This window comes from Drosophila takahashii, chromosome 2R (genome assembly GCF_030179915.1).
Source record: "Drosophila takahashii strain IR98-3 E-12201 chromosome 2R, DtakHiC1v2, whole genome shotgun sequence".
In the NCBI taxonomy this organism is placed as follows: Eukaryota; Metazoa; Arthropoda; class Insecta; order Diptera; family Drosophilidae; genus Drosophila; species Drosophila takahashii.
Window position 1 is genome coordinate 27,742,036 of NC_091679.1, and position 13,154 is coordinate 27,755,189.

The 13,154-nt window shown below is 38.8% G+C and overlaps 5 protein-coding genes across 6 annotated transcripts; 3 read left to right on the plus strand and 2 right to left on the minus strand.

Moving 5' to 3' along the window:
• Window positions 1-85: 85 nt before the first annotated feature.
• On the plus strand, window positions 86-786 carry maf-S (MAF bZIP transcription factor K). Of its 2 annotated transcripts, none has more exons than XM_017147907.3 (2): window positions 86-227; window positions 275-786. In XM_017147907.3, the coding sequence occupies exons 1-2, from the start codon at window positions 195-197 to the stop codon at window positions 653-655; spliced, it is 414 nt and encodes a 137-aa protein (XP_017003396.1). In that variant the 5' UTR covers window positions 86-194; the 3' UTR covers window positions 656-786. The 2 variants fall into 2 exon arrangements, with proteins under 2 accessions (XP_017003396.1, XP_017003397.1); XM_017147908.3 differs by having other exon boundaries at window positions 290-786.
• Window positions 787-922: 136 nt separating this feature from the next.
• LOC108061605 (mitochondrial inner membrane protease subunit 2) lies at window positions 923-1,993 on the plus strand. The gene is made up of 2 exons (XM_017147906.3): window positions 923-1,057; window positions 1,112-1,993. The coding sequence occupies exons 1-2, from the start codon at window positions 964-966 to the stop codon at window positions 1,531-1,533; spliced, it is 516 nt and encodes a 171-aa protein (XP_017003395.1). The 5' UTR covers window positions 923-963; the 3' UTR covers window positions 1,534-1,993.
• A 5,013-nt stretch (window positions 1,994-7,006) lies between these two features.
• Window positions 7,007-7,797, minus strand: Tcs1 (Threonyl-carbamoyl synthesis 1). The gene has a single exon (XM_017147709.3). It carries the CDS (start codon window positions 7,795-7,797, stop codon window positions 7,048-7,050), a length of 750 nt encoding a protein of 249 aa, XP_017003198.2. The 3' UTR covers window positions 7,007-7,047.
• On the minus strand, window positions 7,797-8,264 carry Polr3K (RNA polymerase III subunit K). Its single transcript, XM_017147710.3, has 2 exons — window positions 8,047-8,264; window positions 7,797-7,982 (listed from the first exon to the last, which is right to left on the minus strand). Exons 1-2 carry the CDS (start codon window positions 8,185-8,187, stop codon window positions 7,797-7,799), a joined length of 327 nt encoding a protein of 108 aa, XP_017003199.1. The 5' UTR covers window positions 8,188-8,264.
• Window positions 8,265-11,321: 3,057 nt separating this feature from the next.
• DMAP1 (DNA methyltransferase 1 associated protein 1) lies at window positions 11,322-13,116 on the plus strand. The gene is made up of 5 exons (XM_017147704.3): window positions 11,322-11,519; window positions 11,579-11,968; window positions 12,024-12,613; window positions 12,672-12,826; window positions 12,892-13,116. The coding sequence occupies exons 1-5, from the start codon at window positions 11,419-11,421 to the stop codon at window positions 12,955-12,957; spliced, it is 1,302 nt and encodes a 433-aa protein (XP_017003193.2). The 5' UTR covers window positions 11,322-11,418; the 3' UTR covers window positions 12,958-13,116.
• The last annotated feature ends 38 nt before the right edge of the window (window positions 13,117-13,154 follow it).

A 13,154-nucleotide genomic window follows, 5' to 3' on the forward strand; every position in this document is an offset into this window, starting at 1 on the left:
TTTAAATTCCCCGCTCTTTTTTTCGAATACTGTTTCTTGCCCATCTGGCAACTCCAAATGGCCATTTACAGTACTAATTCCCTGTGAATGGTAACCAGCAGGTAGAGAAGAAGAAGACACACAATAACAACGCAAAAAGGAAAAATCTAGCAAATTTTTTTACACACCTAGAAAATAAAAGAAAAGCGGAAACAATGGACGCAAAACGCGAGAGAAAGTCTTCCCTGGTATGTAGATTGGCAATTCGTTGAAAGAAGAAAGAAAACCCTGATAGGAGTGTGATTTTCAGGCCCCACTTTCGCCGTGTCCCATTCCGGACATAACCGACGATGACTTGGTTAGCATTTCGGTAAGGGATCTCAACCGGACGCTCAAGATGCGTGGCCTCAACCGCGAGGAGATTGTCCGCATGAAGCAGAGGCGGAGAACTCTGAAAAATCGCGGATACGCCGCCAGCTGTCGCATCAAGAGGATCGAACAGAAGGACGAGCTGGAGACCAAGAAGTCGTTCGAGTGGACGGAGCTGGAGCAGATGCACGAGGACAACGAGCAGGTGCGCCGCGAGGTGGGCAACTGGAAGAACAAGTACAAGGCCCTGCTGCAGTTCGCCGTCCAGAACGAGATTCCCATTCCGAGCGAGCTGGAGGGCTGCTAGCCCAGTCACATTCCTGTTTCTGTCAAAATTTCAATAAACCCCAAATGAAAACACCTGTAACTAAAGTACAATAGCTGGCAAAAATTCACCCATTCTGCAAAAATAAACGTAATCTTCGCAAGCAACCGAAACACCCTGTATATAGCGAGCATAAACAAAACCGTGTCGGCGCGTCGCTGCGAATGCCAAACGAGCCGGAGCGCACGAAAGGAACTTGGCAAAATAAGCTGGTTATGTATTCACCTCGATAGCTCCTTGATCCATCCATCCAGTTGCAATCGGAGGGCAGCAGCTGCCCCACAGGACTCATGGCATTTCGTTTCTTTGGCAAGTCCCTACTGTACGGGTTGCCCCTGGGCGTCACTTTCCTGGACTGCGTGGGATATGTGGCCAGGGTGGATGGTAAGTGGTTGGAGGAGTCCCAGGTCTAAATAACTCATCCCCCGGCCACCGCAGGCATCTCCATGCAGCCCGCTCTCAACCCGGTGCCGGATGAGAAGGACTACGTGTTCCTGCTGCGCTGGGGCACCCACAACAGCCAGGTGGAGCGCGGCGACATAATCTCCCTCATCTCGCCCAAGGATCCCGCCCAGAAGATCATTAAACGCGTGGTGGGCCTGCAGGGCGACGTGGTCTCCACGCTGGGCTACAAGCACGAGATCGTCCGCGTGCCCGAGGGCCATTGTTGGGTGGAGGGCGACCACACGGGCCACTCCATGGACAGCAATACCTTCGGACCCGTGGCCCTGGGCCTGATGTCCGCGCGGGCAGTGGCCATTGTCTGGCCACCGGAACGGTGGCGGGTGCTGGAGAACGAGCTGCCACGCAGAAGGAGGCCCATTCAGGCCTCCAAGAACACCAGCAACTACTACAACTAGACTGACCAACAACTGGCGGAGAGATAGTTCCAATTTGTGTACATACTTACAGAAATACCCATATATTTTATAATCAATTGTTGTGTTCCCGCATGCGAGGCAAGGTAGGATGTTCTAAATTAAAACTTAAAGTTAAAAGCCAAAGAAAGCATAGCATTTTAATGGAAATGTAAAGAGAGCCCCTGTTAATATTCTTAAAACCTTTTGTAAAAGGCTTCACTTGCTACGGGTGTAGAATTGAGCCCTGCGAGAATCATTAAATTTCAATTCTGTGTGAAATAAATAGATTTTTTTCTTATTCATTTCGAGTTGAATAAATGAATGAATAACTTTTATGAATTTGCCAGATTTTTTTTGTGCTTTCTTTTGAGAACAAAAAGTGGAAAATTTTTAACAAATCAATGTTAACTGCTTGGTAAATAAAGTTCGGGCAGATTTAATTCTTCTTCTTCAAAAGAAATTGTCGTCTGAATTATTTCGGAATTCATGCCATTCTTTCATTTAAATCTATAAAACTCAAAATTCAAATTCATTCAATTCTATTAAACTCAAAATTCTAATTAATTCATTCATATAAAACAAAAAAGTCAAAATTATTCATTGAATCCATTCATGCAGGGCTCTAGTGTAGAATCACTGTTACACTTTTGTATAAATATAATCACTATGGACGGCAGTCCATGTAGTGACGAAGCGCACCAGGAGAGTGTGCGAAGGCGACTACTATTATATAGCCGCAAAATTGAAAATCTGCTGTGATAGTCCGATCGTAATGAGTAATACACCAATCGAAAGGTATTGCAATAACTTAAAGGATTGCATACCAAGACTTTAAGAAAATCAATTGGCTTGGGAGAGAGAGCGGTGAAAGTGAAAAAATGAAAATTTCGAAACTTGGAGCTGTTGGGGCCGGTGGGGATAAATTCCCCCTCGCAATGTTTTAGTTGTATTCCTTTTGAAAATACCCGTCGAATGAGGGGTCATTTGTCAAAATCCGACGCTCCGTTCAAAAGTTATAGCCAAAATAAGATTTTCTTCTTCTTCCCAAAATGAAAATTTAATTCTGTTTGTCAGTTTGTCAGTTTGTCAGTTTGTCCAAAACATGTTTCTTAAGTTTTGAAAATTTAATATGACGTTCATCCCATCGATATAAAAAACTTTTGTTCTACCACTTTTGGAAAAACTCGCTAGTTTAGCGGGAAAACAGCTATAAATAGCTAAAATTCGGAAAACCGTAACTTCTATACTACTAAAGCTACAGACTTGTGCTGCATCTTGTTTGAAAGGTATTTTTAAAAGCTATAAACGCCTTCTATATGCAATTTGTGTAAATGTAATAATTAAAAAGATATGAACAAAAGACAATTTTTTTTAAATTTTTTTTTTAGCTTTTTTTTATTTTTCTCAAAAACGGCTCTAACGATTTTCTTGAAAACTTTAAACTGTATAGCCCTTGAGATTCTTTAAATTTTGGTATATAACACATTACTGTAAAAAGTCACGTTATTTTTATACGAAAATAGCCACTTTTGCCAGCTCGAACAACTAAAGCTTCCTGGGTATTGAATTTTGTGTGAGGGTATCCGAACTGTATTTTAGGGTCATGGAATCAGTAAATTTGCACTTAAGAGTTCCATATAGGAATCTTTTGTTCTACGACTTTTGGAAAAAGCCGCTACTTTAGCGGGAAAAAGCTAAAAATAGCTAAATTTCGTTAGTTTGTAAGTTCTACACTACTAAAGGTACCGACATGTGCTATACCTCGTTTAAAAGGTATTTTGAAATACTTAAACGCCTTTTTAACTTAATTTGTTTAAATACAATGGCTTACAAATTATGATTGACCAATTTTAATTTAAATGTATATATTAGCTCCTATGAAAGCAAATGTAAACAAACAAAAACTTCTGATATCAAATAAAAACACCTCCTAACGAGGTAAAAAACTAGTGACGATCGCACCTTCAACATACAAAAGTTCAAATTGATTTCAATTGAATTGATTTGATTTGAATTGATTTGATTTCAAATCATTTGATTGATTTGAATCATGATTTGATTTGATTTTATTTCAAATCATTTGAATTTGATTTGAATCATGATTTGAAATCAAATGAATCATGATTTGATTGATTCAAATCAAATTTGAATCATGATTCATTTGAATCATGATTTGAAATCAAATTTGAATCATGATTCAAATCATTTGATTTTATTTCAAATCATTTGAATTGATTTGATTTGATTTGATTCATGATTCAATGATTTCAAATCATGATTCATGATTTGATTGATTCAAATGAATCAATCAAATGATTTGAAATCAAATCAATTCAAATCAAATTCAATTGATTTGAATCATGATTTGAATTTGATTTTATTTGAATCATGATTTGAAATCAAATGAATCATGATTTGATTGATTCATTTGATTTCAAATCATGATTCAAATCAAATTCAAATGATTTGAAATAAAATCAAATGATTTGAATCATGATTCAAATAAATCAAATGATTTGAAATCAAATCAATTCAAATCAAATTCAATTGATTTGAATCATGATTTGAATTTGATTTTATTTGAATCATGATATGAAATTTGAAATTAATTTGAATCATGATTTGAAATCAAATTTGATTTGATTTGAATTATGATTTGAAATCAAATCAATGATTCAATGATTTCAAATCATTTGATTTCAAATCATGATTCATTTGATTTCAAATCATGATTCAAATCAAATCAATTCAAATGATTTGAAATAAAATCAAATTTGATTTGATTTGAATCATGATTTGAAATCAAATGAATCTCATGATTCAAATCAAATTCAAATGATTTGAAATAAAATCAAATGATTTGAATCATGATTCAAATCAATCAAATGATTTGAAATCAAATCAATTCAAATCAATCAAATGATTTGAAATCAAATCAATTCAAATCAAAATCAATTGATTTGAATCATGATTTGAATTTGATTTTATTTGAATCATGATTTGAAATCAAATGAATCTCGTGATTCAAATCAAATTCAAATCAATTCAATTAATTTGAATCATGATTTGAAATCAAATGAATCATGATTTGAAATCAAATGATTTGAAATCAAATCAATGAATCATGAATCAAATCAAATCAAATCAATTCAAATGATTTGAAATAAAATCAAATGATTTGAATCATGATTCAAATTTGATTTCAAATCATGATTCAAATTAATTGAATTGATTTGATTTGAATTGATTTGATTTCAAATCATTTGATTGAATCATGAATCATGATTCAAATCATTGAAATAAAATCAAATGATTTGAATCATGATTCAAATCAATCAAATGATTTGAAATCAAATCAATTCAAATCAAATCAATTCAATTGATTTGAATCATGATTTGAAATCAAATTTGAATCATGATTCATTTGAATCATGATTTGGAATCAAACTTGAATCATGATTCAAATCATTTGATTTTATTTCAAATCATTTGAATTGATTTGATTCATGATTCAATGATTTCAAATCATGATTCAAAATCATGAATCAATCAAATGATTTGAAATCAAATCAATTCAAATCAAATTCAATTGATTTGAATCATGATTTGAATTTGATTTTATTTGAATCATGATTTGAAATCAAATGAATCATGATTTGATTAATTCATTTGATTTCAAATCATGATTCAAATCAAATTCAAATGATTTGAAATAAAATCAAATGATTTGAATCATGATTCAAATAAATCAAATGATTTGAAATCAAATCAATTCAAATCAAATTCAAATGATTTGAAATCAAATCAATTCAAATCAAATTCAATTGATTTGAATCATGATTTGAATTTGATTTTATTTGAATCATGATATGAAATTTGAAATTAATTTGAATCATGATTTGAAATCAAATTTGATTTGATTTGAATTATGATTTGAAATCATTGAATCATTGATTTGATTTCAAATCATTTGATTTCAAATCATGATTCATTTGATTTCAAATCATGATTCAAATCAAATCAAATCAATTCAAATGATTTGAAATAAAATCAAATTTGATTTGATTTGAATCATGATTTGAAATCATTGAATTGATTTGATTTGAATTATGATTTGAAATCATTGAACCATTGATTTGATTTGATTTGAATTGATTTGATTTCAAATCATTTGATTTCAAATCATGATTCATTTGATTTCAAATCATAATTCAAATAAAATCAAATCAATCAAATCATGATTCAAATCAAATCAAATCAATTCAAATGATTTGAAATAAAATCAAATGATTTTTTAAGTTTTGAAAATTTGATATGACGTTCATCACATCGATATAAAAAACTTTTCTTCTACCACTTTTGGAAAAACTCGCTAGTTTAGCGGGAAAACAGCTATAAATAGCTAAAATTTGGAAAGCCGTAACTTCTATACTACTAAAGCTACAGACTTGTGCTGCATCTCGTTTGAAAGGTATTTTGAAATGCTATAAACGCCTTCTATATGCAATTTGTGTAAATGTAATAGTTAAAAAAATATGAACAAAAGACAATTTTTTAAACCTTTTTTTTTTAGCTTTTTTTATTTTTCTCAAAAACGGCTCTAACGATTTTCTTTAAAACCTTAAACTGTGTAGCCCTTGAGATTCCTTAAATTTTGGTATATAACACATTACTGTAAAAAGTCACGTTTAAAAGTTATTTTTATACGAAAATAGCCACTGTTGCCAGCTCGAACAATTAACGCTCCCTGAGTATTGAATTTTGTGGGAGGGTATCCGAACTGTATTTTAGGGTCATGGAATCAGTAAATTTGCACTTAAGACTTCCATATAGGAATCTTTTGTTCTACGACTTTTGGAAAAAGCCGCTACTTTAGCGGGAAAAAGCTAAAAATAGCTAAATTTCGTTAGTTTGCAAGTTCTACACTACTAAAGGTACCGACATGTGCTATACCTCGTTTAAAAGGTATTTTGAAATACTTAAACGCCTTTTTAACTTAATTTGTTTAAATACAATGGCTTACAAATTATGATTGACCAATTTAAATTTAAATGTATATATTAGCTCCTATGAGAGCAAATGTAAACAAACAAAAACTTCTGATATCAAATAAAAACACCTCTTAACGAGGTAAACAACTAGTGACGATCGCACCTTCAACATACAAAAGTTCTGATATCAACATTTGTGACGAAAAATTATTACACTCGTCATTAAATAGACTTTCTAATATTTTTTTATTCGGCACGATGCAATAGAAAATGCCTGTGAAGGGAAAAAGGCTGGAATAGTCTGCTAGGGCGGGCCGAATAAAAAAATATTAGAAAGTCTTTTTAATGACGAGTGTAATAATTTTTCGTCACAAATGTTGATATCAGAACTTTTGTATGTTGAAGGTGCGATCGTCACTAGTTGTTTACCTCGTTAAGAGGTGTTTTTATTTGATTTAAATGAAAGGATAAACCCATAGATAAACCTGAAAATTATAATTTATTTGGGTTAGCTCTTCTTATACTACAGCATTTTTCTCGCCTGAATGCCGAACTCCTCCATCAGGCTGAGGGTTGGCTTTAGGGCCACTCCGGCTCGTACAATCTCGAAGTAGCCCGGCGTGGCCAGGTCAATTACCGTGGAGGCCAGTCGCCGTTCCTCGGTGAGCCCGATTTGGCCGGCATCGAAGACGGCACCCAATTGCGGCCAAAGGGAGCGAAACTCGGACACTTGCAGGCTGCTGGGCGCACTGGAGCGATTGGCGCTGGTCAGGGCCAGAGGCTGATCCTGCCAAACGGCGCACAGGTCGCGCATGAACTTGAAGTCCGGAATGCGAATGCCGATCTTGGAGGTGCTGGGATTAAGGAACCGGTTGCTCAGCTGGGGCGTCCGCTCGATCACGATGGTCAGGGGGCCCGGGAGCAAACGAGTTAGCAGCTCGTCGCTGAGATGGGCAGCCTGACCAAAGCGACGCAGGGCAGCTATGTTGTGGACGCAGATGGCCACGGGTTTGTGCTCATCCCGGCCCTTAATCTCGTAGAGCCTTTGGATGGCTGGCTCATTGTTGGCATCGCAGGCCAGGCCATAAACGGTGTCGGTGGGCAGGGCAATCACCTGGCCACTCAGCAGACACTGACGGGCCAGCTGGAGAGCGGCCTCATCGCCAACCGGACAGACTGGAGTCCTCGCCTCGCGCACTTGGTGTTGCATCCTGATGGTGTGCCTGCAGTAAGCATGGACAAGAGGGAGCAGTTGCTTGTGGAGGCGGCGCATTAGTCTCGCCAGGTGTGGTTGCACTCGTGGTTGCAGCACTTGTAGAACGTGGTCATGGGCTCATCCGCAGACCGCGTCTGGATTTGCATAAAGTACGCCCGCTTGTGGCTGCACGTTGGACACTCGGCATCCGTCGAGTCCACGTTCTCCCAGGCCGCCTTGCCGCCCAGAACGTGGTCCACCTCCTGGAAATGCAGAGTTACAGAGATATTATAACGAATTGCATCATCCAGCGACCGACGATCTTACCTTCAGGCGAGGAAAGGTCTTGGTGGAGATCTTGCGCCTGATCTTCGATATGTACGGGCAGGTGTTGCACGTGAAGCGATGGCAATTGGTGTCCTCCTCGATTATCAATATGTTGCCGCACGACGGGCAGAAAAACAACATAATTTCGGAGAGTCCGAATCCTCGTTGTTTGGTTTGATTTGAGCACGTTGAATATTTCTGGCCTGCACAGTGTGACCGCGTAAGAACTTAAAAAATACTGAATATCCATATATCGTAACGGTTTAATGCCCCCTGCTCATTATGGACGCGTCGCGTTTGCATCCATTTACCGCTTAACGCGCCCAAGTCCCATACAAAACTTGTAGGCGAGGGGTGAGGAGGGGAGGGTGGAAAATTGTCGCGTTACAGGGCTGGAAAGTGAAATTTGTGGTATTTTTAAGCAGTATTAACCAGGCATGAACATTTTTCTGGACCCGAAACTGATAAGAGGCTGATAAGAAGCGGGAAATATTAAAACCATTTATTGTTGATATTTACATGAACTTTATTTCGTATAGATTGGTATTTGATATATCATATATGCCAAATGATCTGGCAATAGTTCAGTATTCCGAGGATGATCCAAGCGCATTAAGGGCAGTAGCAGTTCGTTTATCCAATGGAATGGCTCGGCTAGAAAGGATCGGAAGCGAAATATTGGTCCTTGCAGCGCTGCCACATGGGCTTCCCCGTCTCCATGATCTTGACGTTTGCTTCGCGTGCGCCATTCGTCCATTAAGGCGACCTCCTGGTTAGACCGTAGATGGCCATTCCATATTAAAAAGACACACGTTGACAGGCGACTGCTGGAAAGGGGCACATCTCCCTCTTTCTTGCGCACAATGTCCGTGGTAACGTGGGATGTTGTTGCTTTCATCATTGCAGCAATGTTTCCACGCTGTTCAAATGTTGTTCTGCGATTACAATTATCAATAACAAATTATTTAAATCCATTGTTTACTTCAGCTCGCAAATGACAATAGCAGAACAGCTGTTTTCAGACGCGTTTGCCAATGGAAACACCTCACGTCCGCCTATCGCGTTGCCAATCGAAAATACACAAAAATACCGAAAAAACCGCATAGTGGAAAAATGCCTTAAGCCTACTCACACCTCTGTTATCTCGCTTGAAAACATTCGATGCATTGATCACGTTCTGAAACTGCAGCACTGCTCGAAAATGGCTGATCAATTATAAAGATATCCACCGAATTGATTTTTTGTAAATTATACTGTTGAATTGCTGAAATGTTCGCCAAACGATCGTACAAAAGAGCCCGTCAAAGTACGTCAAAACTGGATGGCGAGTCTTCCCACAGAAGAAAATTAGTTAGTCCGCCATCCAATTTTGACGGACTTTGACGGGGTCTTTTATGCGATAGTTAGGCGATTTCTTCGGTGCAACTCTGAATTCTTCCTCTTGACTGTGAAAAATTGAACGTTGATTACGATATCAAATCAAATCGATTTCGGGAAAAAATTAAATAATGCTTAAGCTTATTGTTTTTTGGCTATCGTTGAATTATACGTAGTTTGTTATGAGCGGAACTGAGGGAACACGAGTTTCACATTTGTCAGAAATCCCAACAGTTTGGCGGAACGGCAAAACCTTACGGGCCATCCATTCAACGGATGGTGGATGGAGCTCTGTGGGAAGACCACATAAGAAAAAAAGAAACTTAACTTGTGTTTGAAAATGACATTACTTCATTTTCTGCTCACTACCATAACTGGTAACACTATTATCGTTTTATTATCCGATGAGCTGGTTCAGCTCTCTCCTTTTGCTGTATAATTTGAAGTGACAAGACGTGTTCTAAGGAACGCAGCAAGACCATAAATCGCAAATAACACATACATACGGCCGTGTAAATTCTTATAACGTGTTTACTTATCCGCAGCCCTCAATTCGACACGCAAAAAAATAAATCAATAAAATATCTATTGATAATCAAAAATGAACAAATATATCTGGTCAGCTTTATGTACTTTAATTCATTTACTATTTGCATTGGATAGTGTGAATTCTCAGTACTGCAACATTAAGACCTTGAAACAATTTGATGGAGAATGTTGTCCTGGTGACAATATACATACAGCTAATTTTCAAAAGACGTCTGATTTTTCAAAACCGGCCAGCTTACAAAATATCTACTATAATAAAGATGTTGATTATTTCATTGTAAGCTATCGCTTCTTGGCACCGAATTACATTAAGGCAATTTTGAGCTACGAAACAATAAAAGGCATTTTGGATGTTTGGATTAATCACTCGGAAGACGAATATGTCATTTATGTTAAGACACTACTGAAAAAAGGAAATTACTTCGATCACACTGCGTCATACATTGTGGACAGCGACTTCGAAGCAATGGCAAATTTCATAAATTTCAACATATACAAAGTTAAAGAACTTTTAAGACTTTGTTCTAATAATTCTCTGTTTTTAATTCATACTAATCGTGACACAACCTATATTGAAATGTGTTGTACTAGTGAAAAGTAATATGATATATGTACATTTTACATGAAAAGCATTTCATATATGACAATAAAATTTTAAAGAAATGTGTATTTCATTTGTATTTACATTTGTATTGTATAGGGGAGGAGTATTACAAAAACTGTTAAAATTGTTAAGTATTTAAAAACGAGGATCGTAAATAACAGTTATTTGAGACATTTGTTTTAAAAGGCCTACTGACATTTTTATATATTTTCATGAACAATTTGACTGGTGTTAATGCACTTTATCGACATGGACAAATAATACTCTTTTAAAGGGTTTGGTTGTGACACCGATTCTTGGAACAGAGCCGATACAAATACGGTCGAAATTCAACGCAAATTAGGACTCATAATATTAATTTTCGGGCCAAAATTACCTAAGCCTTCAGGCCTAATGGTGGTGATCAGTAATCAGTGATCAAGTTTGTTTTGAAGAACGCTCATGATACATATCAATGGTAGAAGTTGCCCCCGCAACCGAAACACTGCTTACAGCTATCGTGGATACATAAAAATCAAAAATGGCGGAACAATTATAAAGAATTCCACCGAATTGATGGTTTTTTTAAAATATGCTAATAAGTTTCGATATTTCGACTATCGATACATGCTTAGGATAATTTTCCGCCGCTTTATCTATTATGCAGTAGCCCTAGAATATACCAGATCTAGTATTTATTCTGCTTGTTTGTTGGTATATTTTATTCATGCATAGTAGGTATTTTCCAGCTTGATCTTTGTGGTCTCATTAATGTTTTTTACAAAAATTAGCGAGAAACCATCAAAATAAACAATTTTTGCAATATCTTTTAAACCTTTGTTAACAACTAGAAGTATTAAATCATGTCGGCCGATGTGCGCGATATTCTGGACATGGAGCGTGCCAACACGCCCGAAGTGACGAGGGATTCCTTTCTGGCCACCAAGAAGCGCAACTTTGAGCGGTAAACAATTGCATTTACATGGTAGTGCTTCATTAAGTATTTAATTTTATTAATGTTAGGACCAAGACGGCATCCCGTCGTCCGGAGGGAATGCACCGTGAGGTGTTCGCCCTGCTGTACACAGACAAGAAGGATGCTCCGCCGCTCCTGCCCACGGATACGGCCCTGGGAATCGGAGCCGGTTACAAGCAGACGAAGGCTCGTCTCGGGATGAAGAAGGTGCGCAAGTGGGAGTGGGCTCCCTTCTCGAATCCGGCGCGCAACGATTCAGCCGTCTTCCATCACTGGAAACGGGTCACCGACAATTCCACCGACTATCCCTTCGCCAAGTTCAACAAACAGCTGGAGGTGCCCTCCTACACGATGACCGAGTACAATGCCCATCTGAGGAACAACATTAACAACTGGAGCAAGGTGCAGACCGATCATCTTTTCGATCTGGCCAGGAGGTAGGCTGCTCCTCCCTTATTTATCGGTCCAAATCTCATTTAATATAATTTACAGATTCGACCTGCGCTTCATTGTGATGGCGGATCGCTGGAACCGTCAACAGCATGGCGCCAAGACCGTGGAGGAGCTCAAGGAGCGCTACTACGAGGTGGTGGCCCTGCTCGCCAAGGCCAAGAATCAGACCGGTGAGAAGAAAGTGTTTTCCTACGATGCCGAGCACGAGAGGCGGCGCAAGGAGCAGCTGGAGAAGCTATTCAAACGCACCACCCAGCAGGTGGAGGAGGAGCAAATGCTGATCAACGAGATGAAGAAGATCGAGGCGCGGAAGAAGGAGCGCGAGCGCAAGACGCAGGACCTGCAGAAGCTCATCTCACAGGCCGATCAGCAGAACGATAATGCATCAAATACGCCCAACACGCGCAAATACGAAAAGAAACTGCACAAGAAGAAGGTTCACCCTCAGCCGCGGCCCTCCAAGGTGGACTCGGTGGTAAATGCCATCGAGATCGGCAGCAGCGGCATCAAGTTCGCCGACCTGCGCGGCTCCGGGGTTTCGCTGCGCTCGCAGAAAATGAAGCTGCCGGCGAACATTGGCCAGCGCAAGGTGAAGGCCCTCGAACAGGCCATTCAGGAGTTCAAAGTTGGTGAGTGTAGCCGTTAATACATTCACCTGCTAGGCGCTAATTGGCTTGTTCTTTGTAGATCCCGCTCCGCCGCCCACGGAGGACATATGCATCTCCTTCAACGAACTGCGTTCCGATATGGTACTGCTCTGCGAGCTTCGCACAGCCCTGTCCACCTGCGTCTATGAGATGGAGAGCCTCAAGCACCAGTACGAGGCTGCCTGTCCGGGAAAGGTAAGTCGCCAGACTGCAGACTCATCAACAAAGGTGGCTAATTGGTTTTCCTCTAATCAATGCAGACGCTGAACATCCCGCCCTCACTGGTGCCCATCAAGACCGAAGCCCTGGATAATAGCACAAATTAATTAAGTTAACGCGGCCCGTTTCCACTCAGATTCTCCAGACGCCGAAGTGTGTGCGGCGTGCTAATCATTGTAACCCGTTTTCCACTGTCCATATTTGTGCATTTGCGCTACTCCCAGTCCGCATGTCCGCATGGGGAAATAAATGGATAAACAAGAAAATTGTTTTGCGGCACACTCAATGTGAAAATCAAATAGCC

Bases quoted from the DNA above. Each gene is read 5' to 3' on its own strand.
- DMAP1 (XM_017147704.3), top strand. From the start codon at position 11,419: ATGTCGGCCGATGTGCGCGATATTCTGGACATGGAGCGTGCCAACACG. The intron at 12,614-12,671 runs GTGAGTGTAGCC...TGTTCTTTGTAG, and splicing joins CATTCAGGAGTTCAAAGTTG to ATCCCGCTCCGCCGCCCACG. The intron at 12,827-12,891 runs GTAAGTCGCCAG...TAATCAATGCAG, and splicing joins AGGCTGCCTGTCCGGGAAAG to ACGCTGAACATCCCGCCCTC.
- Polr3K (XM_017147710.3), bottom strand. From the start codon at position 8,187: ATGTTGTTTTTCTGCCCGTCGTGCGGCAACATATTGATAATCGAGGAG. The intron at 7,983-8,046 runs GTAAGATCGTCG...CTGCATTTCCAG, and splicing joins AGACCTTTCCTCGCCTGAAG to GAGGTGGACCACGTTCTGGG.
- maf-S (XM_017147907.3), top strand. From the start codon at position 195: ATGGACGCAAAACGCGAGAGAAAGTCTTCCCTG. The intron at 228-274 runs GTATGTAGATTG...AAACCCTGATAG, and splicing joins GCGAGAGAAAGTCTTCCCTG to GAGTGTGATTTTCAGGCCCC.
- Tcs1 (XM_017147709.3), bottom strand. From the start codon at position 7,797: ATGCGCCGCCTCCACAAGCAACTGCTCCCTCTTGTCCATGCTTACTGC.
- LOC108061605 (XM_017147906.3), top strand. From the start codon at position 964: ATGGCATTTCGTTTCTTTGGCAAGTCCCTACTGTACGGGTTGCCCCTG. The intron at 1,058-1,111 runs GTAAGTGGTTGG...CGGCCACCGCAG, and splicing joins ATATGTGGCCAGGGTGGATG to GCATCTCCATGCAGCCCGCT.